The 23515-nt window shown below is 45.3% G+C and overlaps 1 protein-coding gene and 1 long non-coding RNA gene across 8 annotated transcripts in view; one reads left to right on the top strand and one right to left on the bottom strand.

The window, feature by feature from the left end:
* Positions 1-15129, top strand: part of LOC138850471 (uncharacterized) — a 35584-nt gene extending 20455 nt beyond the window's left edge. The window contains exon 2 of the long non-coding RNA XR_011390263.1: positions 14720-15129. This is a non-coding gene — a long non-coding RNA (uncharacterized lncRNA). The remainder of the gene's footprint in view (positions 1-14719) is intronic.
* TOR1AIP1 (torsin 1A interacting protein 1) overlaps positions 9692-23515 on the bottom strand; it is a 41498-nt gene continuing 27674 nt past the window's right edge. For 3 of the 7 annotated variants that reach the window (XM_051858263.2, XM_017345538.3, XM_051858267.2), the window contains 6 exons: positions 21450-21506; positions 19082-19123; positions 18558-18626; positions 14996-15040; positions 14582-14644; positions 9692-12069 (listed from right to left, as the gene is read on the bottom strand). In XM_051858263.2, the coding sequence (XP_051714223.2) occupies positions 11285-12069; positions 14582-14644; positions 14996-15040; positions 18558-18626; positions 19082-19123; positions 21450-21506 (1061 nt within the window). In that variant the 3' untranslated portion in view covers positions 9692-11284. The remainder of the gene's footprint in view (positions 12070-14581; positions 14645-14995; positions 15041-18557; positions 18627-19081; positions 19124-21449; positions 21507-23515) is intronic. The other 4 variants (XM_051858266.2, XM_051858264.2, XM_051858262.2 and 1 more) reach the window with 3 other exon arrangements.

Here is a 23515-nt window from a genome sequence, read left to right as displayed (position 1 = left end):
AGAAGACAGTAACCAAGAACTGCTCCCTCCCCCCATAATAAATCCTATAGACATTACAGTATTTTCACGGACAATTCTGAGTTAGGTGGGGATATAGAAAAACTCCTGTGCACCATGCCCCCCAAAATAACATCACACACACACACACACACACACACTAGCCATTGGGACTCTGGGCACTCACTGATGTGATTTCAGTAGGGTTCTGTACTAGTGATCTGAAGTGTGTTTTACGGGGTTGGTGCTGTGGCTCAGTGGGTTAAAGCCATGACCTGCAACACTGGCATCCCATATGGTGATGCTGGTTTGAGACCTGGCTGTTCCACTTCCGGTGCTGCTCCCTGCTTATGCACCTGGGGAAGCAGCAAAAGATGGCCCAAGTGCTTAGGCTCTTCTGGTGGGAGACCCAGAAGAAGCTCCTGGCTCCTGGCTTCAGCCTGGTTCAGTCCTGGCTGTTAAGGCCATTTGGGGAATGAACCAGCGGATGGAGAATCTCTCTCTCTCTCTCTTTCTGTGTCTCTCACTCTATCTCTATTTCACTCTGCTTTTCAAAAGGAATAAATATGTTTTCCTAGCATAAATTTCTTTTTTAAGATTTTTTTTTTATTTATTTGAAAGGCAGAGTTATAGAGAGGAGAAGAAACATACACACAGATCTTCCATCCATTGGTTCATTTCCCAAATGGCCACAACGGCTGGAGCTGGGCCGATTTGAAGCCAGGAGCTTCTTCCAGGTTTCCCACACAGGTGCAGGAGCCCAAGCCTGCTTTCCCAGGCCACAGCAGAGAGCAGGATCAGAAGAGGAGCAGCCGGGACTGGAACCAGCGCCCATATGGGATGCCAGCATTGCAGGCAGAGGTTTTACCTGCTGTATCACAGTGTCAGCCCCTAAATAACTATGTAAAAAATAAAGTGTGTTGTATTCAATACCCTAAACTTAATGTGAACATCTTTTCAAACCTGGGAAAATGTTTCTAACTTACCACTCAAATTTGCCCTACAAAAAAGGCAACCATGATCTACAACACAAATATTTAATTGAATTGTTTACAAAAGATAACAATCGGTTTAGGAAAGCACACTTAATGAAAATGTATGTCAATAAATGTCTTTTGGTATCTAGAAAGCAGACCTAGTGATTCAAACAGAAAAGCAGATTAGATTCCTGGCATTTCTTGTTCCATCCCCAACTCACTGTGCTTGCTTAAGCAAGTCATTTAATCTCTCAGTATCACATAGTTTCTCCACCTATAAAGTGGGGGTAATAATATTTGCTGTTAGATAATGTCAGCAAAGCACTTGGGGAACCCAGATGACAGGCGCCACAAGTATTTTGCTATCTGAAGCATGACCTCATAGTGTCTGAGACGTGAACTTTACCAGGCTTTCTCATTATCCCAGCACCTTATTCCAGGCTTTGCTTGTTCAACTTGCTCGCTAGCTTTCTTCCTGCCCGTCTGTACTGTATGCAGTTTAACTCTACTGTGCCGCTAGCGTTGTTTTGAGCAGGGTTGATGCTTTGAAGAAACTGGTAAGCTGGAAGTTCATTTTTTTTTTTTTTACTTAAACTCTGCTGTGATGAGGATTTGAAACAAAAAAGAACGCAGACAATTTTCTAATTATGGGAGCTGGCTATAGTGTGAGAGCTACATGTTGTTAGCCTTGTCCATCATCCTTCTTGTTGATTTACGGCTTATTCATATTAACAGACAACTTCTAGCACACACAAATATATATACTTATATCCCTCCCTGAACACTTTTGTGAGGGATTTAAGGTAGCTGTTGAGATTGCTGTAAATTTTGATGTTTGTGTCCTTTTTCTAGAGGAACAAGATAACAGATGATAGAAGGGCAAAAGATTAGTTGCTTAGAACTAAATCTGAACTTAGCCTATAGTCCAACCAACACACACACAGTGATCTCAGGGAAACAGCAGAGGTCAAGGGGCCACCTTGGAAATACCCAGACGATTACAACAAGAGAGCTGCTGATTCAGTGGTGAAACTGATGGGGACGTAGAGATGGGAGCTGGCCACGTTTCCCGTGCGTGGCGCGGCTCCGTCCCCTCTGCCGACCTGCTTCTCCAAGGCCAGTAAAAATTTTTCAGAGGAGCAGAACTTTGGTCTTTGGACCCTACCAGTGAACAGCAGAAAACATAAATCTTTGGAACTTGTCCAAAGGAGAAGGTTTGCTTGGAATCTGTCCACTGAGGTGTTATTTTTATTTTCTTATTTTTAAAGTTACTCATTTTTATTTGACAGATAGAGTTATAGACGGGGGGGGTCTTCCTTCCATTGGTTTACTCCCCAAATGGCTGCTACGGCCAGCGCTGCAACCATCCGAAGCCAGGAGCCAGGTGCTTCTTCCTGGTCTCCCAAGTGGGTGCAGGGCCCAAGCACTTGGGCCATCCTCCACTGCCTTCCTGGGCCACAGCAGAGAGCTGGACTGGAAGAGCAGCAACCAAGACTAGAACCCGGTGCCCATATGGGATGCGGGCGGCGCAGGCGGAGGATTAACCTAGTGCGTCAGGCGCCAGGCCCCGAGGTGTTATTTTTCAAGCAGCATCACTCAACTATGGCCTGAACGATGGGCAGGCCCGTGGACTACAAGACATAAAGACTCTTTCACAGGAGACGTCAAGCTTAATACTTTGGGCTTGTACTTCTTTCAGTTGTTTTAACCTTTGCCAACTTTATAGAATCAGCATAGAGACTTTATATATAGTTCAACCTACATTCAATTCATATCAGGAAATCAGAATCATTATAGGCCTTTATTATTAGAAAGCCACTATTCCCAATAGAATTCCAAACATTTTAAGTCTTTTTTTCTTATTTTTGAGAGAGAGACAGAGAGAGATCTTCCATCTACTGGTTCATTCCCCAAATGGCTGCAATGGCCTGGGCTGGGCCAGGTTGAACCCAGGAGTCAAGAACTACATCCTGGTCTCCGATGTGCCTGACAGGGACTCAGATACCTGTGCTGCCTTCCCGGGCACTTTATCAGGGAGCTGGATCAGAGGCAGAGCAGGTGGGACTTGAATTGGCTCCCAGTATGGGATGCCAGTGTCACAGGCAGTGGCTAAACCTGCTGTGCCACAATGCCAGCCCCAATTTTTTCTCTCCATGGAGATATGAGTTCCACCAGATAATCCAACAAGTCAATGTATCAGGAAATGTTTCCACAACTCATATTTATTATTTATTATATATTTACAGTTTGTAATATATACTTTAATATTTTTCCAATTTAAGTGGGTATAATGATGGGACACGATGTAGAATGATTAAGAATGCAGGTTCCGGCCGGCGCTGCAGCTCAATAGGCTAATCGTCCCCCTGTGGCGCCGGCACCCCGGGTTCTAGTCCCAGTCGGGGCACCGGATTCTGTCCCGGTTGCTCCTCTTCCAGTCCAGCTCTCTGCTGTGGCTCGGGAAGGCAGTGGAGGATGGCCCAAGCCCTTGGGCCCTGCACCTGCATGGGAGACCAGAAGCACCTGGCTCTTGGCTTCGGATCAGCGTGGTGCGCCGGCCGCAGCGGCCACTGGGGGCTGAACCAACGGCAAAGGAAGACCTTTCTCTCTCTCTCTCTCACTGTCCACTCTGCCTGTAAAAAAAAAAAAAAAAAGAATGCAGGTTCCTGGGGCCAGAACTGTTGCGCAGTGGGTTAAAGCCCTGGCCTGAAGGGCCGGCATCCCATATGGGCACTTGTTTGAGTCCCGGCTGCTCCTCTTCCTATCCAGCTCTCTGCTATGACCTGGGAAAGCAGTGGAAGATGGCCCAAGTCCTTGGGTCCCTGCACCCACATGGGTGACCCGGAAGAAGCTCCTGGCTTAGCATTGGCACAGCTCCGGCCGTTGCGGCCATCTGGGGAGTGAACCAGCGGGTGCAAAACCTCTCTCTGTGTCTCTACCTCTTTCAGTAACTCAGTCTTTGAAATAAATAAAATAAATCTTAAAAAGAAAACAATGTAGCTCCCAGGACTGGTTATTAAACCTTTTTCAGAGCCTGGCTGCAGCTCCCAGTTCCAGTTGGATGCTGATGCAGAAGCAGCTGGGCCCTGCCACCCGTGTGAGACCTGAACCGCGTCCCCAGCTCTAAGTTCAGGCCCTGGTCCAGGCCTGGCCATTATGGACATTTGTGGAGTAAACCAACAGGTGACAACTCTGGTTCTCTGCCTCTCAAATAGCAATCAAAATAGAGCTTCTGGAGTTGGAATCACGGCGCTATCAGTTATCAACAGCACAGCTCCGAGTCTTCATTTCCTCTCTGCAACAAGGAGGCCGCACCCTCTTCCCGGAGGAGGACTAAGTGAGATGCTACACGCGCAGTGCCAGGTGTATATTAAGTGTACTGACTCAACTTATAGACTACATTAAAGTGGGAGTGCCACATGGGTGGGGTTCTCTTTGAATTCAGAGTTACACAGAGAGAGGAGAGGCAGAGAGAGAGAGAGAGACAGAGAGAGAGGAGAGGCAGAGAGAGAGAGAGAGACAGAGAGAGAGACAGAGAGAGGTCTTCCATCCACTGGTTCACTGCCAGTTGGCCGCAATGGCCAGAGCTGTGCTGATCTGAAGCCAGGAGCCAGGAGCTTTCTCTGGGTCTCCCACCCAGGTGCAGGGGCCCAAGGACTTGGGCCATCTTCTACTGGATCAGAAGTGGAGCAGCCGGGTCTCAAACCGGTGCCCATATGGGATGCCAGCACTGCAGGCCGCGGCTCTACCTGCTATGCCACAGCGCCTGCCCCAGGCTCTTAGAGTATCTTTGGTAGCAACACCTGTGGAAAGGAGAAGGAAGCGGGGTGGGGGAGAGGAAGTCATGTTTAACATAGGCCTCAGAGTCTCAGCCATCCCCCTAACTCACCACCCCAGGGGCGGGGCGGGGGTGGGGTGGAAATCTCTGGAGTGCAATGGCTGAGCAAGCCAAGCCTCTGTATGCCCTCAGTTAGTCACTGGATGTGCACCACTCCCTCCTCCCCAGGCACGGACTCACACAAGGTGGTTCTCCACAGCCGGGGCAATCCATGAAGAGCTGACAGTGGAGGCCTCCCAGCACTGTGCACTGAACTCTTCCTTGAAGGAGGATCAGAGTGGCACTCTGTGCTCAACACAGGGCAGTCTAAGAAACACGTGGAAAATAGCAGCAAATTACTGTTGCTGGAATCAAAGAAAGAGGTGCCTAAGGATGACAGTAGGACCGTGAAGCTGATTGAGGAGGAGCCGTGGACATTGGGAGGAGCTCTGTGTGTGATGGAAAAGCTTTCTTGTTCTCCCTTGATCTTGGGGGAGGGTGGATCAAGGCCCTTTGTTTAGTGAAAACTGTAGTTTGCAATGGAAGTGGTAACTGGGAAAAAAATCCCAAGTACTCTGTATGATGAGAAGGTCGACGTGGGAGGCAGCCACAGTTGACGCCACAGAGAAGGGGAGAATTGGTGGTGGTAAAAATTTGGTGGGCAACAATGGGGGGACGTGGTTAGTGCAGTAGTGAAGATGCTGCTTGGGACACGCACGAGCCACTCTGGAGTGCCTGGGTTCGAGTTCTGGCCCTGCTCCTGGTTCCAGCTTCCCGCTCAGGTGCACCCTGGGAGGCAGCAGGGGATGGCTCAACTAGTCAGGTTGCTGTCACCCACATGGGAGACCTGGAGTTCCTGGCTTCTGGTTTTAGCTTGGCTTACCCTAGGCCACTGCTAGCATTTGAGGAGTGAGCCAGTAAATGCGATAGCTCTCTGATTTCAAATAAGTAAGAGTGGTTAACATTGTCCCCTTTTGAAATGCTAGGCACATTTTCAGTGCTTTTTTTTTTTTTTTTTTTTGACAGGCAGAGTGGACAGTGAGAGAGAGAGAGAGAGAGAGAGAGAGAGAGAGAGAAAGGTCTCCCTTTGCCGTTGGTTCACCCTCCAATGGCCGCCGCGGCCGGCATGCTGCGGCTGGCGCCTATCTGAAGGCAGGAGCCAGGTGCTTCTCCTGGTCTTCCATGGGGTGCAGGGCCCAAGCACTTGGGCCATCCTCCACTGCACTCCCGGGCCACAGCAGCGAGCTGGCCTGGAAGAGGGGCAACCGGGACAGAATCTGGCGCCCCGACCGGGACCAGAACCCGGTGCGCCGGCGCCTCAAGGCGGAGGATTAGCCTAGTGAGCCGCGGCGCCGGCCAATGTGCTTTGTATATATTAATTCCTGCAGCCCACCACACTGTAAGATAGTGGCTACGTGATTTTCCCCATTTTAAACCATTTCTATGTTATTTAGCCGATAGGCAGGCAGGCACAGTGAGCTCCTAATCAATCCACTGGCTCACTCCTCAAATGCCCACAATGGTGTGGGCTGAAGCCAGGGGCTGGGAACTCAATCTAGGTCAAACCCATACATTCAAAATTAGGTGTGCAGTTGAGGCCGGCGCTGTGGCGTAGCAGGTAGGGCCTCTGCCTGCAGTGCCAGCATCCCATATGGGTGTTGGTTCAAGACCCAGCTGCTCCACTTCTGTTCCAGCTCTCTGCTGTGAACTGGGAAGGCAGTGGAAGATGGCCCAAGTCCTTGGGCCCTGCACCTGTGGGGGAGACCTGAAAGCTCCTGGCTCCTGGCTTTGGATCGGCGCAGCTTTAACCGTTGCGGCCAATTGGGGAGTGAAGCAGCAGATGGAAGACCTGTCTGCCTCTCCTTCTCTCCTTGTGTAACTCTTTCAAATAAAAATCAAATCTTTATGAAAAAAAAAGTGCAGTCCACAGAGGAAACCTAGAAATTCCTGGCTTTAGCCTGGCCCAGTCCTGGCTGTTGTGGCCATTTGGGAAGTGAACCAACAGAAGGAAGACCTGTTTTTCTCTGTAACTCTGCCTTTCAAATAAATAAAATCTTGAAGAAAAAAAAGGTGGGGGCAGCACTGGTGGTGCCAGCATCCTAACCTGTTAGCTAAACACTGTGTCTGACAGCTGTGTATAACCACACCTTCTTCTCAGCGGGCACTTTCCTGGCATTTCATTCTCAAGGGGGCGCTGCTAATAGGTAGAGGCCCTCCAGTGGCCAGGAGAATAACTGAGGAAGTTTACATCCAAAATCGATCTCTGGGAGCTGGTGATGTGGCATAGTGGGTAAAAGCTGCCGCCTGCAGTGCTGGCATCTCATGTGGGCACCGGATCCAGCTCCCTGCTAACGTGCCTGGGGAAGCAGCAGAAGATGGTCCCTATCACCCACGTAGGAGACCTGGAAGAAGCTCCTGGCTCCTGGCTTCAGACTGGCCCAGCTCTGGCCATAGTGCCCATTTGGGGAGTGAACCAGTGGATCAAAGATCCATGTGTGTGTTTCTCCTCCTCTCTGTAACTGCCTATTTATTTAAAAGATAAATAAATCTTTAAAAAAAAATCAGTCTTCAGACCCCGATGTTTCTTGTCTTGGAGTCAGTATTTTTCCAGGCCTCTTCCCAGCCCTCCTTTTCTCCTTTCCTGATTGGGCAAGGTGTTTACTCTCTAGTCAATTGCTGTCTAATTATGTGTGACACTCTCCACTTCACACTGCTAACAATCATCATATAGACATACAGTGATGAGCACTCAGTCTGCCACTTTGTGCTTGGTTTTTGGAGAGAGAAGATGCATGAGCCAAGAGTAGTACAGTACTTTACCGAGTCCTGATCATTACATGCAAGGCTCAACGCTGTTCTAATTCTAGTTCTCTCAAGTACTTTTCTTATCCCTCTTCCCTCCACACCCATAGCCATATTATCAGGATTATAACACCATTAGGCAATGTAAAAACACGCAAGGAGGGGCCGCACTGTGGCGCAGCAGGTTAACGCCCTGGTCTGAAGCCTCCCATGTGGGTGCCAGTTCTAGTCCTGGCTGCTCTTTTTTCCTATCCAGCTCTCTGCTGTGGCCTGGGAAGGCAGTAGAAGATGGCCCAAGTCCTTGGGCCCCTGCACCCACGTGGGAGACCCGGAAGAAGCTCCTGGCTCCTGGCTTCGGATTGGCACAGCTCTGGCTATTGCGGTCATCTGGAGAGTGAACCATCGGATGGAAGACCTCTCTCTCTCTCTCTCTCTGCCTCTCCTCTGTGTAACTCTGACTCTCAAGTAAAAAATAAACCTGCTAGCTATTTTAAGAAAACTCCAAATGCCCACTCTCACCGTGAGACCTCCTGGACTCTGAGTCTCTCCCCTGGACACTCACCTTCTCCCTGGGGACCTCACTCACGCTCACTGCGCCAGTTTCCCCCCACCACTCGGATTCTTCTTCCTTTTCCCCATTCACTGTACACTACATTCAAGCTGACAGTTTATAAAGCTTTTGGAAAGGAGTAACGGACAAAGGACTGCAGGGAACAATGCAAGTACTTACGTAGGCAGGGCTTCCTCTGAGACGGAGCACTGAGATCAGCGATGACAATGCCCTGCTTTCGGTAAGCTAAGCGTATGGCAGTGGCAGTATGCTAATATGTGACAGGGCAATGCATGGCAAGGGACCCACACGTTTATCACCTCCGTCACTTCCAGGGCTCAGGAGGCAGGGGGCCTGTAAGTTACCAGGGGGGACAACCACATCCCACTTTGGCTTCTGATTCCAAGTCCAGCTTCCTCTTGTAGATTCTGGGAAGCAGCAGGTGAGGGGTCAAGTGATGGGGTTCCTGTCACCCCATCCAGAGACCTCAAGTGAGTTCCCGGCTGTTAGTAGCGGACTCCTACCTGGCCTTGGCCATTAGAGGCATTTGGAAAACCAACCCTCAGATGGGAGATCATTCTCTGTCTCTCAAATCAATCAGCCAATGTAGTACTGTATTGTGGTTTTCCCCAGAGCCACTGCTGTCACCAACACAGCAGTGCCTGCTTCCTGTAGACCCTCCTTTCTATTTTCAAGCTGGTGACTTAGTAAATTCCTCCTTCTAGAAGGATTATAATATGAATGGAAAACAGAATAATGATTTAGGTAGAAATTATCTAAAATACAGATAGTCTTGATCACGCATCCCCAGTGGGGGTAAAAGTTCTGGGAGGTTCAAAAAAAAGCCCATTTTGTAAAAGCACAAAAATATATATAGTTCATAAACAGATACATAAGTATATGTCTGATGTTAAAATTTCAGGAAAAGGGATGATTAGGAAAAAAAAATCTAATGAGGCTCTTTTGGAAGGCAATGAAGCAAAATAAGGAAACACTGCTGTAGATTCAATTGCCAAGTCAGAAATACCGAAGTTAACTCCATCTTTAATTTAAAGTCCTGGCAAAAATCTTGGCTTCTCCATTTTTTTTTTAAAGATTTATTTTATTTATTTCAAAGACTGAGTTACAGAAAGAGGTAGAGACAGAGGTCTTCCATCCGCTGGTTCACCCCCCAGGTGGCCACAATGGCTGGAGCTGTGCCGATCCAAGCCAGGAGCCAGGAGCTTCTTCTGGGTCTCCCACATAGGGGCAGGGGCCCAAGGACTTGGGCCATCTTCTGCTGCTTTCCCAGGCCACAGCAGAGAGCTGGATCGGAAGAGGAGCAGCTGGGACTAGAACCAGCGCCCATATAGGATGCTGACACTTCAGGCCAGGGCTTTAACCCACTGTACCACAGTGCCGGCCTGGCTCTTCCAGTTCTAACCAATGTACTTGAGAATGGCTCCAATTCTCTGGCTTTTAGTCAAAGCCATTAAAATTTTCAGGTGTAAAGAAAACATTTGGATTAAACAAAGAAAAAAGTTTAAACATTGTTTATAATACACAGAGTACAAACCAAGAAAGTAAATTTATTTAAATTACTAAAATAGCTTTTAAAGTCATTTACAGATCAGCTACTGCAATTATTTTTCCTGAAAGCTAGAAGTAACATATTATTTTAAAATTATTTGGGTTAGTGAGACATTTAATAAAAACATTTGTTTCTCTGTATAATATATATATATATAAAATAAGCCTTTTCAAAAACTCCTGTTTTATAATCCTCTATAAAACAAATCAGATGATCTGACTTCTGATAGGAACAAACTACAATCAGGGATATCAATTTACAAAAACTGGTAATTCTCAGTGGCAAAACTTAGCCCATTATCTATTACCAGTTGTGAGACCCTCAGAGGGTAAATGAGGAAGCTCTAATACTTTAAAAAGAATATTTTCATTTGAGGGTCTATGGCTAATGACAAAATGAGGCAGACTGAGACTGAAAAGATTTTAAGAAAACCAAAGCAGTTGACAGATGAGAAAGCTCACTTATGGAAGCCAAGTTACAACTAAAATACTGTAACAGTACAGAAATAGTTTTACCATTCTTTTTCTGTGGTAAGGTCACTATGTTTGTGGCTTGAGGCACTCAACAGAATTTGTCACGTGCATAGTACATCTTTGTTTGCTACGGAGTGTGATTAAAGGAGGCTGCGCAGGAAATTAACATCTGTCTTCAGCAGCCCAGGAATAGCTGGTGAAGAAAGTTTAAATTCCTGAAACTACATTTCTTAATTCAAAGCAATAGCTTCAGGGTAAGTACAAAGTAAACTGCTCGGGATTTACCCACTTTTCAGGGCCAAATAAGCAAATATATTAAGCCTTGTGATACACAGGCTTTGAGAAACCTCGAAAGGTCTAGGACATTCTTGAAGGGGTGGGGAGGAGAGGGGAGAGAGAAAAGGCTGTGTAACAAACAAGCCCCAGCAGAACTGGCTGAGGGAGGAGTTCAGACACCTGTGCTGACCATCCTACCTCAGGGGCTTACTGTAACATGTCTTCCTGCAAATCCACCTCCACCCTTCCCCAGGTCACCACTTCTCTCTCCCTTTGCTGCCGCCGCCTCTCTACCCTTCAAAAACAAAGCGGAAAATAGAATCCACACACACACACACGCACACACACACATGACCTTTCATTACACTTGTTCCTATAAGCAGAAGCTGACTGAGGAACTCATGTCTGAATGACCCTAAAAGGAAACATAATGGGAAAACCCTCGGTTACATTTAGGGAGCTGCCTTACTAATAATAATTCAACAAAACTCCGTGAGCAATCCAAGTTAAAGGAATAGGCTGATTCCCCAGAAGGAAGCCTCATCCCTCCCACGGGCCACCCCCGGCAGCTCGGCAGGAGCGCTCGGTGGGCCGCGTGTGGCCAGACCTGCATCCCCTGACCCCGCTCTCAGCGTCAGCAGGGAGTGCCTCTCAAATAACCGATCGTGAGCTGGCTGGACACATGACTTAGATGTCCCATGTTTACAGAGGACTTCACCTCCTCAAAGGAAACCAGCGGTTTCACACAGAGCTTTGCACTTGGCGTCTGGTCAGCAGGCCCGCCAGCTCTCAGGCTCAGGCGCGCCTTCCTCCTCTCGACCCTCACAGGCAGGCGCCCCCTCGGAGGGCGGTCTCGGGCTGCACGGGCAGGACCAGGTGCGAGATGCGGCTCCAGAGTCCGTTCAGCTTGTCTGCGTCCATATCATTGTAGGCGCTGGGTGTGTCCGAGCTGGTGAACTTGGCTCTCAGGAAATCCCGCACTTTCTCCTCGACCTCCTTCAAGCCGGGGCTGGTGCCCAGCGTCTCCTCCTCCAGCAGGACGGTGAGGACTAGCGCCACGTCCTTGAAGGCCGCGTTCTCGTGGTCACAGTACTTGTAGAAGATGAGGGTGGCGCCCGCGGGCAGCGACTCGAAGCGGTGCACCACGGCCGCGTTCCGGCCGTTCCTGAAGCCCTCGCTCAGCTCCCGGTCCACCTCCTGCTTGACGGCGTCGCTGTCGCGGGCGGCCTGGCCGGCGCCGTCGATGCGGATGGCGCGGACGCTGCGGAAGGCCGAGTAGGCGTCGGCGATGCGCTCGCCGAGGCAGCGCAGGGCCGGCTCGGCGTCGCGGGCGGCGGCCAGCAGCAGGATGGCGGGCTGCGGCCGCGGCCGCGAGGCGTTGAGGTGCCGCTCCAGCAGCGTCTGGCTCCTCCTCCAGAGCGCCTCGTCCTGGCCCCGGTAGCTGCGCTTCAGCTGCTGCATCTGCGCCTGGAACTGCCGCACCGCGGCGGCCTCGGGCGCGGGAGCCGGCGCGGGCCAGAGCCACAGCGCCGCGCAGGCCAGAGCCGCCAGCAGGGCCAGCAGGCCGCAGCACCACTTCCTCCCTTCCCGCGCCGGTCCGCTCGCTTCTGCCGAGACAAAGGCGCCCGTAACTACCGGTTCCCCAGGCTCCGGGACCTCAGACACCCGCCTCCCCGGCGTGAAGAGGGAGACAGGCCCGAGGAGCACACTTTATAAAGCAAAACGATCACTGCCACTGCTGACAGCTGGGGAGGTCAATAGTACTAAAAGTCACTATAAAAATTTCTAATTTAGAAATCAGTAGTTCATACGGTTTATTATCCAAGGCAGAATATTTCTGAAGTAAATAAAGGGGATAAAGAAAAGGCTGTAATAAAAGTGAACATTTCCATGCATATTTGAGTCTTCAAAACGTTTGTGGAAAGTGTACATTATAAAAAAATGAGGCAAGGATTTATTTTGCCTCAAAATAAAACTTCCCTTTTAATTAAATTTTCTATGAACTTTCTGACGTACCCTCATAACAGCTAGCTGTTCCTTATATTAACTGCACTAATGCCTACCTTTTTGTGATATGCAAGTTAACACCGGTAAAATTTAGCTTCCAACTCATTCCTAATTATTGATAATAATATCAATTTATATTAATTTAGTACTTTTCAGTTTATAAAACTATTTCATAGAATCAGTTTATATTATGATAGTAACAATAACACTTTTACACCTGTTGCTGATTGCCTGAGGGTATTTGTACTAGAGCTCTTTCTGGGGACGGTCAGTTTTAATTAATGTCCCCATTCCCTCGTTAAATCCCAGTCCCGAGTACTACCACCTCAGTACTCTGTGTGAAGAACTGGGAAGCAGACAGAGTACTTCCACTGCATAGCACAGTACAAAGGCTGTCGTAAGTAAAAGAACTTTGTGCACCTGAGCTGCAAAACGACTCTGTGCTTTTCTCACGCAATACCATTTTCACCTGACAGAGCAAGTCAGACTTGGGTATTTGCTACACACTTCTTTTTAAATGAACAAATTAAGCTTATTACTTCTGGGAAAACAACTGGCAACGGACTTAACATTCAAGTTTTCAAGTAAATATTAGGCCTCTGGAAATATAAATTTGCCACTGTGAGTTTGGTAGCTCCAAACACTTAAAAGCTTTTTTTTTGACGGGCAGAGTTAGACAGTGAGATAGAGAGACAGAGAGAAAGGCCTTCCTTCCGTTGGCTCACCCCCCAAATGGCTGCTACGGTTGGTGTGCTGCGCCAATCTGAAGCCAGGAGCCAGGTGCTTCTTCCTGGTCTCCCATGGGGTGCAGGGCCCAAGCACTTGGGCCATCCTCCACTGCCTTCCCGGGCCACAGCAGAGAGCTGGCCTGGAAGAGGGGCAACTAGGACAGAATCCGGCGCCGCAGGCGGAGGATTAGCCTGGTGAGCCGTGGCGCCAGCCTCACTTAAAAGCTTTTTTAAAGTTTGCTGGCAGTATTAACAAATGTGATCTTTTACATTATGTTATGAAGGTGTCAGCACTGGGAAGATCTATATATATTAGTGAACCAGTATTACCCAAATGTCCAGTGCATGATACTCCATTCAAAGTATAATAAAGATGAATTAATTTTAATGTAATAGAGTACAAGTTCACTGGTATACCTTCATACTTCAAAATAACATTGAACAAATATCACTTGTGGGTTTCAGAGATTATCAGAGAGTATCTACAATTATCTGAAAAGGGTATTAAATTCTTCATATTTGTATGGAGTTGATTTTCTGAAGATATGTCAGCCAAAACAATATTTTGTAACAGGCTGAATATGCAGAAGCAAATTTCAGAATTCAGAGAGGACCAGTGCTATGGCGCAGCAGGTAAAGCCACCACCTGCAGTGCCAGCATCCCATACGGCTGCCTATTTGAGTCCTGGCTGCTCCTCTTCTGACCCAGCTCTCTGGTTAAGGCCTGGAAAAACATCCAAAGACAGTCCAAGTGCTTGGGGCCCTGCACCCAAGTGGGAGACCTGGAAGAAGCTCTTGGCTATGGCTACTGCGGCCATTTGGGGAATGAACCAGCAGATGGAAGACCCCTCTCTCTATCTCTGTCTCTCTTTGTAACTGCCTTTCAAATAAATAAAATAATTCTTAAAAAAAAAAAAAAAGAAAGAAAGAACATAGGGACACTTTATTAATTCAGGTATTAAAGAGTTCTAATAAAACACAAAATAACCTGTCATTCTTTTTACAAAAGCATTAAAAAACTTAATAAACATTAAAAATGTTTCTCAACTTGAATTCCTAAGTAAATGCAGATGGGTATAATGTATATATTTTTTAACAAAAAAAGATCTTTGGGCTACTTTACTAGTACAAAGTGGTATCTGAGACCAAACTTTGAGATTAACTGCTAATTTTCTTAGTACACATTTTCAGGATAACAGGATTAGCAAATTAAAGGAATCTGTCCCAAGGCTTTACAGAAGTAAGGCTTCCAATCCAGTTAAAGCACCTTTAGTTTTGGTCTCTGGACAAGCAAAGGAGAAAACCAGATGTTGTTTCATAGTTTACTGTTCAACTATGGACCACCAATTTTAGAGACTCATTCAATAAAAACTGACAAACTTACGCTGGCTGGAGGCTACCGGGGATTGGTTTCTGAATCCAAGCTCTGACTTCTGAATCCTGTTATCTAATGAAAGGAGAAATAAAAAGACGGTTAACGTAAACGTAGGTTTCACAGTTTCCGTGTTTGTTTCCACTGCAGGAAGAAGACACAAGCAGCACGAAGAGAAAGTGGAGACCAGCCGGAAGCAGCAGAGGAGCGTGCCCGTGAGGCTGCCGCTCCGAGACGCAGCCTGCTCCCCGCAGAGTTAGGCTCCGCGTGCCGCGCTCTGATACGAAGCATACACTTCAGACTCAGTTGTGAGGAAGCGCTCATGTACTTCAGCCAGGATTACTTAATGGGACAGGTAAACTTCTGGGACGAAGTTAAGAGGACGAAGGAGATCAGCACACCGTAATACAAGGAAACATATTGTACCGTCTGAAACACGGCCATATTCCGCACTGTTGCCTGGTGAAGATGCTGGAGAGGGGAAAGGGATAAAATGTGGATTATGGATTACTGAGCCTTCTGGATAAGATGTTTTGATATAAAATTCAATTTTTATGTGATCTGAAGATGAATTTTATTTCTTTGAAAGGCAGAATGACAGAGAGAAAGGGAGTGACAGAGACAAAAAGAGATCTTCCATCCCTAACAAGGGCTACAACGAAGCCAGGAGCCAGGACTCCATCTAGGTCTCCCATGAGTGGCAGGGACCAGTATTTCTGCCTCTTAAACACATAAAATCTTAAAAAAAAAAAAAAAAAAAAGTGTCCCGGCCATTTCTTTTCCTCTGCATCCTTCGTAGTAGCAGACTTTAACATGTAAGCAAGGGGCCTGCATTGTGGTGCAGTGGGTTCAGTCACTGCCTGTGACTCTGGCATTCCACATTGGAGTGTGGCTTTGAGATTCTACTTCTCTCCTTCCAATACAGCTCCCTGCTAATATGCTTGGGAAGACAGTGGAAAATAGCCCAAGCACTTGGGTCCCTGCAACCCACGTGGGAGATCAGGATGGAGTTCTGGGCTCCTGGCTTCAGCCGGCCTGGCCTGGTCCAGCCCAGGCTGTTGCAGCCATCTAGAGAGTGAACCTAGATGACAGATCTCTTTCTGTCTCTCCTTCTCTGTCACTCTGCCTTTCAAATAAATAAATCTAAAACAAAAAAATCTCAATGGGAGGAAAGGGATGGCAAGAGATAGGGTTCTGAATCAGAGGCTGAGTTATCCTATGTGTATGGCTACATTTACCAGTACCGCCTTGTGTCATTTGCCTGGAGTTCCGTAACTTTTTTTTTAAGCTTTATTTGTTTGAAAGGCAGAGTTGGGGGGCCGGCGCTGTGGCGCAGTGGGTTAACGCCCTGGCCTGAAGCGCTGGCATCCCATATGGGCACCGGTTTGAGACCCGGCTGCTCCACTACCTGTCCAGCTGTCTGCTATGGCCCGGGAAGGCAGTAGAAGATGGCCCAAGTCCTTGGGCCCCTGCACCCATGTGGGAGACCCGGAAGAAGCTCCTGGCTCCAGATTGGCGCAGCTCTGGCCGTTGCAGCCATTTGGGGAGTGAACCATCAAATGAAAGACCTCTCTCTCTCTCTGCCTCTCCTCTCTCTGTGTAACTCTGACTTTGAAATAAATAATCTTAAAAAAAAAATAATTTCTATATAAAAAAAAAAAAAAAGGAAAGGCGGAGTTGGAAAGAGAGACAGACAGAGAGGTCTTCCATCTGCTGATTCAGTCCCCAGCTGGCTGCAGTGGCTGGGCTGCACTAACCTGAAGCTGCCAGGAACTTTTTCTGGGTCTTCCACATGGTTGCAGGGGCCCAAGTACTTGGGCCATCTTCTGCTGCTTTCCCAGGTGCATTAGTAGGGAGCTGGATCGGAAGAGGAGCAGCTGGGACTCAAACCAGTGCCCATATGAGATGCCAGCACTGCAGGTGGTGGCTTTGTTGCCCTCTAGTCCACAGTGCCAGACCCAGTTTCATAACTTTTGTATATATGTGATCTGCCTGGAGTTTATCAATAGCTTTCATTTGAGAAACACTGCATAAAACAAGAATAATAAAATTACTACCACTGGGGTATAGCGGGTCAAGCCTCCTTTCTGTAGTGCTGGCATCCCATATGGGCGCTGGTTCCAGTCCCAGCTGCTCCTCTTCCGATCCAGCTCCCTGCTAACACGACTGGAAAGCAGTGGAAGACGACTCAAGTGTTTGCATCCATGCACACATATGGGAGACCAGGAAGAAGCTCTGGGCTCCTGGTTTTGGTCTGGACCCACCCTGGCTATTGCGGCCTTTTGGGAAATGAACCAGCAGATGGTTCTCTCTTCTCCTTCCCTCTCACCCTGTAACTCTGGCTTTCAAACAAAATAAATAAATCTTATGAAAAAAAAAAAAAAGCACCACAAAGATATAAAAATACTTTTTGCTCATATGACAACACCCCAAGTAAGAAAATGACATCAATCCTAACTCTAAGAGACATATTCTTTTTTAATCACTAGTTTTTAGCTTAGGAAACTTTATTAAGAAGCTTCTAAGTTAGGCCACCAAAGTTACAACTGTATTGCTAAAAAAAAAAAAAGGACCTATAAAATCTAACCACACAAAACATCCCAAACCTATCAGATGTTTACCTTGAATATCTCTCTACATGGCTGCAAAGATCAAATGACATAATGCATGTGAAAATGCTGAAGTGCTATTTTGTGTGATGATACTCGTGATGACTAGCAAAAGTCAGATCACCTGATTTATGAGGGCTATAAAACAGGAATTTTTGAAAAGGCTTATTTTATACATACATATCATACAGAGAAACAAATGTTTGTGACAACACTGACCCAAATAATTTTCAAATATGCTACTTAGGTCTTTCAGGAAAAAAACTGTAGTAGCTGATCTGTAAATGTCTTTAAAATTAGCTATTTTAGTAATTTGTGGCTGGTGCTGTGGCATAACAAGTCAAACTGCCGCCTGCAATGACAGCATTTCATGTGGGTGCCGGTTCAAGTTCAACTCCCTACTAACGGCCTGGGAAAGCAGCAGATAACGGCCCAAGTCCTTTGGCCTCTGTACCCATGTGGGAGACCCGGATAAAACTCCTGGCTTCGGCCTGGTCTAGCCCTGACGGCTGTGGCCATTTAGGGAGTGAACCACAGGATGGAAGATTTCTCTGTCGCGCCCTCTCTCTCTCTAGCTTTGCTTTTCAGATAAAAAAATAAATCTACAAAAAAATTAGCTATTTTAGTAATTTAAATAAATTTACTTTCTTAGTTGTACTCTGTTATAAACTTCATATTTAAACTCTTTTTCTTTGATTAATCCAAGTGTTTTCTTTATATCTTAACAATTTTAGTGACTTTGGCTAAAAGAAACAAAGCCAAAGAATTGGAGCCATTCACAAGTTCATTGGTTAGAAATGGAAAAGCCATGATTTTCTTTCTCATGCAAGGACTTTTCATTATGAAGATAAGGTTAATTTAGGTATTTCTGGCTTGGTAAATGACATCACTACAGCAGTGTATCTTGTTTTTCTTTATAACCTTCAAAAAGAGTCTCCAAATGGTTATTTTAAAAAGTCTGCTAATAACAAAAAGCAGGTATTGTAAAAAAGTGGAATTTTCTATCCTACACAGACTGCAATGCTGCTAGAACTGACAGCTTGTCACATTTAGACCCATCATTACGCACTGTCTCACACCACTGTTCACAAAGGGTCTTCAGAAAGTTCACTGGAAAATGAAAATTACAAAAAATCTCTGCATGGATTTCACACCAAAATAAACTTCTCTGTTAATTTCATTTTCCATGAAGTTTCTGAAGTACCTTCCTACATTCTATACCCAGTCCTATGTTACCTATCCAAGGAAATGGAAATCCCTAAACTGGTAATCACAGTCACCCTTCATCTGTAAAATCACAAGTGACCTAAATGCATATCAAAGCACTCAATGTTTCTGTATGTGAGGAAATCAAGAAAAACAGCAAATGAGCTACTTACTTTGCATCCCAACCCTCATTCTTAAGGTTTGTTCGCCCCATTCCTGAGGGTTTTTTTGATATCCCGAGCCTAGAGCAAATGCATATATCAAAATATCATTTCATATACTTTGAAAGTTAACATATTATATTCTTGTGTTATATATCTATCAGGAAGTCTAAATAAAGTAGGAGAGGAAAACAATGAAAGCAATAGTTTGAGAAGTAAAAGATAATTTCAAGGGAGTGTATCAGTAAGGATTGAATCACTTTTTATAACAAAACAGGTAGCAAAACAAATGCATCGCCACCCAACAGAAAAAACTGTGTGTAAGTCCTGTGCAGGGGTCTATGAGAATGACTTGGAGGAAAAGTTCACCACCACCTCTTGCCCAGAGCAATTACCACATGCAGTACCGATGTGTGTCAGAGAAGAAAAGCAAAGAGGGTAAGATGACTTAAAATTCCAACAGGATCTTTTGTTGGCAGCGTAACGTGGGGTTGGAACTGACCGCTTGAAGAGAGGGGCAGCCACTAACCACTTACTCAGCACTGCAGGCTGCTTGTCACGGGCTCTGACATCTCCACCTGAGGCAGGAGACAGGGGTAAGGTCAGAAACACTCGGAATAGAAACAAAAAATAGGCTATACAGACACTGCTCACTACTGCAGATACCAAACACATACAAAAAGTCAAACCCTTCTCTCACCAATCCCAAACATAAACACTAAATGTATGTATTCCCCTTCCTAAACTTTAAAATGACCAGCAAGTGGACAATAACAAGGACTCAGTTTTAGGATCATTACCATCAAAATAATGACAATGTGTTATATGTTTACCAGGTGTCAAATGTAAATTTACTTAGTTCCTATGCTTTATGTGTGGGAGATACTATCATTATCTTTTTTACAAACTCGTAATTTTATCAAGGTCATGTATCTGAAAGTAGTTGAGATACATGTACAGGCAGTCCATACTAAATATCATGCCATATAGAACAGTATGTAATATATATGTAAATTTGTGGACATTACAAAGTAGCTATGCAGAAATGTTATTTCAAGTTCTTTAATGGTATTTAAGGATAATGCTAAAATGGTACAATGGAATAATTAGAAAATAACATTTAAAAATTACAAAAAAGTAGATGTTCAAATTATCTTTGAAGAAGTAAATTATTTTTACCCACTCTTGATTAAGTATCAACGGAAATTTATTTTTTCTGAATTCAAATGAAATACATGCTATCTATAAAAAGGTACCATTCTAGGAATGCATAACATAAAATTCATGAATGTTTGTTAAGTACCTACTATGTTCAAAACACTAAGTGTTAGGGATACCATGATATTAAAATATGTATTTTTGGGGGGGCTGGCGCTGTGGTGCAGCGGGTTGAGGCCCTGGCCTGAAGCACCAGCATCCCATGTGGGTGCCAATTCTAGTCCCGCTGTTCTACTTCTGATCTGGCTCTCTGCTGTGGCCTGGGAAAGCAGTAGAGGATGGCCCAAGTCCTCGGGTCCCTGCACCTATGTGGGAGATGCAGAAGTTCCTGGCTCCTGGCTTCGGATTGGTGCAGCTCTGGCCATTGTGGCCATCTGGGGAGTGAACCAGTGGATGGAAGACCTCTCTCTCTTTGCCTCTCCTCTCTCTGTGTAACTCTGACTTTCAAGTATAATAAATAAATCTTTGAAAAAAAAAATAAGTAACTCATATTCTAGGACTTGATTTAAAAATGTAATGCCAGAAAAATCCTAAAAGTATTATTTTGCTTAACCTAAGAAACATACATCTACTGTAGATAATTTCAAAATACCAAAAATAATGAACTAAAACAAAAAATGTCACTAATGATTTTATCATCCTGAACAAATCACTGCTGGCACTCAGTACATTTCTTCCCAATCACTTCAAACTTTTTATGTATTTGTTTACTTGACAGGCAGAGACAGAAGTCTCAGCAAAGTTGTAAGACTTTTGTAATGAATACTCACATGCCTACCACTTGGTTTACCATCCATTTTTTTACTACATGTGCTTTATGATTTATTCATTCTTGCACACTTTTTCAAGAGTTACAATCACATACACAAAACATTTTATAACTACTAGAGTATGCCTATATAGGTAGGCTCAAACCACTACACTAGCCAATCTAAAAGCAATCATACATTTATAGTGCAAACAAAGACACTGAACAAATCACAGAAAACGGTCTTGTTTTGTAAATGGAAACTAAGGTTTGTAATATAAAATAACTCGAAACAAATTAGAGAGGTAGGGAGATAATAAACGAGGTTGTGCATGTATAAATTTCACTTATATTAAATTGCAAAAGAGGATCTTCAAAAATAGAAACAGAAGAGGCTGGTATTGTGGCACAGTAGGTTAAGTGCCTGCCACATGGGAATGCCGATTTGAGTCACGCCTGCTCTGCTTCAGATCCAGTTCCCTGCTAATGGGCCTGGGAAAGTGGCAGCTGATGGCCTAAGCACCTAGACCCCTGCCACCCACGTGGGACAACTGGATGTGGTTTGGGCTCCTGGCTTCGATCGGCAATATTGCAGTCATCGGGGGAAGAAACCAGCAGATAGAAGATCATTTGCTGAATTTCTCTCTCTTTCCTTCCATCTCTCTCATTCTGCCTGTCAAATGAATAAATCAATCTAAAAACAAACAAACAAACAAACCCACCCCAGAAGCAGGCATTTGGCTTAACAGTTTAGACACAGGTTAAGATGCTTGTAATCCCATTTCCAAGTGCCGGGTCTGAGTCCTGGCTCTGTTTCAAGACCAGTGATGGGACTCTTGCCTGGCTCTTGAATGAAGTAAAGGAAGTAAAACTCTGAGAAAGTGAGAGCAGTGCTTGACCAGGCCTATGGATACTCCGGTTAACACGTCTGTACGTACTTTGTGGTGACTGCCAAAATGACTCTGGATGATGACCAGATGATCTGGTGGTGTGATCTAAAAACAAGCAAAACATGTACTATAAATCATGACTTTAAAAATGCACATTTTATAAGAGAACAATGAATATTTAGTCAAAAGAGCAAAAATAGATAAATCCTAGGGAATCTAATACTTCAGCACATAATTTACCAAAAAACAGTGATTTTTAAAGAACCATATTTTATCTAAAAATCAATTATATCTTGCCTTTTTTAAGATTTTATTTGAAAGGTTGAGTTATAGAAAAGAGAGAGAGAGAGATCTTCCATCTGCTGGTTCATTCCCCAAATGGCCACACCAGCCAGGACTGGGCCATGCTGGAGCCAGGAGCCAGGAGCTTTATCTGGGTCTCCCACATGGGTGCAGGGGCCCAAAGACTTGAGCCATCCTCCACTGCTTTCCCAGTGCATCAGTGGAGCAGCTGGGCCTTAAACCAGCACTCACTGAGATGCCAGTGCCATGGGCAGCAGTTCAATCCCACAGTGCCATACTGCCAGCCCCCTAACTTCTTCATTTAAAACAGTTTTATTTATTTATTTATTTATTTGAAAGGCAGAGAGCCAGAGAGAGAGAGACAGAAAGATCTCCCACTGCCATTCAACTCTTCAAATGTCTGCAAAAGTTGGGACTAGAGCAGGCCAAAGCCACGAGCCAGGAACAAGATCTGGGTCTTCCAATGAGCGGCAGTGACACAACCGTTCAAGTCTTTAGGTGCTGCCTCCCAGGATGTGCATTAGAAGGAAGCTGCAATTGGTAGCAGAGCGGGGACGTGAACCCAGGGATGCGGATGTGGGAGTAGGAATCTCTAATAGCATCCTAACACTGCGCCAGCCACCAACCCTCCTCCAACTATTCTGTCAAGAAAACCTGTAAGATACGGAACATGGGCATGAGCTAAGGAAATAATGAAATACTTGAGTTGGGGATAGTTTTTCAAAGTGTATAACAATAGGTCTTCTTGAAACCATTAATACCCATTTTTGCCTTAAAATTTTTTTCTCTCAAGTAGGTAATACATTATGTGCTTTAGTCTACTCTTAAAAACATTTTTTTGGGGGACTGGCATTGTGGTAAAAGGAGTTAAGACTTCCCAAATGAGCACTGGGTTGAGTCCTGGCTGCTCCACTTCCAATTTGGCTCCCTGCTAATACATCTGGGAAAGCACTGGAAGATGGCCCAAGTGCTTGGGCCCCTGCACCCATGTGGGAGACCTGGATGAAGCTCCTGGCTCCTGATTCCTGGCTTCGGTGTGGTGTGTTCTAGCCCAGCCACTGTGGCCATCTGAGGAGTGAACCAGAAGATGGAGATCTGTCTCTGTAACTCTTTCAAATAAATAAATAAATCTTAAAAAATAAAAACCAACAAAAAAACCAAAAAAATTTTTTCCATATAAAATAATTTAAAATTACATTTGTTTAGAAGTGATGAGACTGTTGTTTTGGAAACCGCATTTGACACATAAAGTATGGTGGCTAAAACTTTTTGACAATGTATTTATTTCTATTGCTAAAAATATTTTTGGGGAGCATTTGGTTCAGTGGTTAGACAGCACTTGGATGCCTGGGTCCCGTACATGAATTCCTGGGTTTGTGTCCCAGTTCTGCTGCAGCGCACCTTGCTAACGCACATCCTGGTGATGGCCCAGGTACTTGGGTCCCCGTCACCCATTTGGGAGACCTGGATTGGGTTCCAGCTCCTGGCTTGGGCTTACCCCAGCCCTAGCTGTTGCCAGAATTTGAGGAACTATCTCTGTCTCTATGCAGTGAAAATATATAAAGCTAAAAAGCATTTTTTATCATCAATCCCTGAAGCATTTTTCTAGCAATACTATATATATATATACACATATATACATACACACACACACATATATATGCACTTAGAAATAATGTATTAACTAATGTGTTATGTGTATGTATATTGTAAAGCAAAAATATACATGTAAAATGAATGAAATAAAAAATAAGTGCATATGAAATTTGGACACTTTCTTTCTACATTCCTATGGATTGTCTTATATCTCT

This window comes from Oryctolagus cuniculus, chromosome 7, assembly GCF_964237555.1.
Source record: "Oryctolagus cuniculus chromosome 7, mOryCun1.1, whole genome shotgun sequence".
Taxonomy (NCBI): domain Eukaryota; kingdom Metazoa; phylum Chordata; class Mammalia; order Lagomorpha; family Leporidae; genus Oryctolagus; species Oryctolagus cuniculus.
Note: the sequence above shows the minus strand (reverse complement) of the source record. Positions and strands in the feature narration are given on the sequence as shown.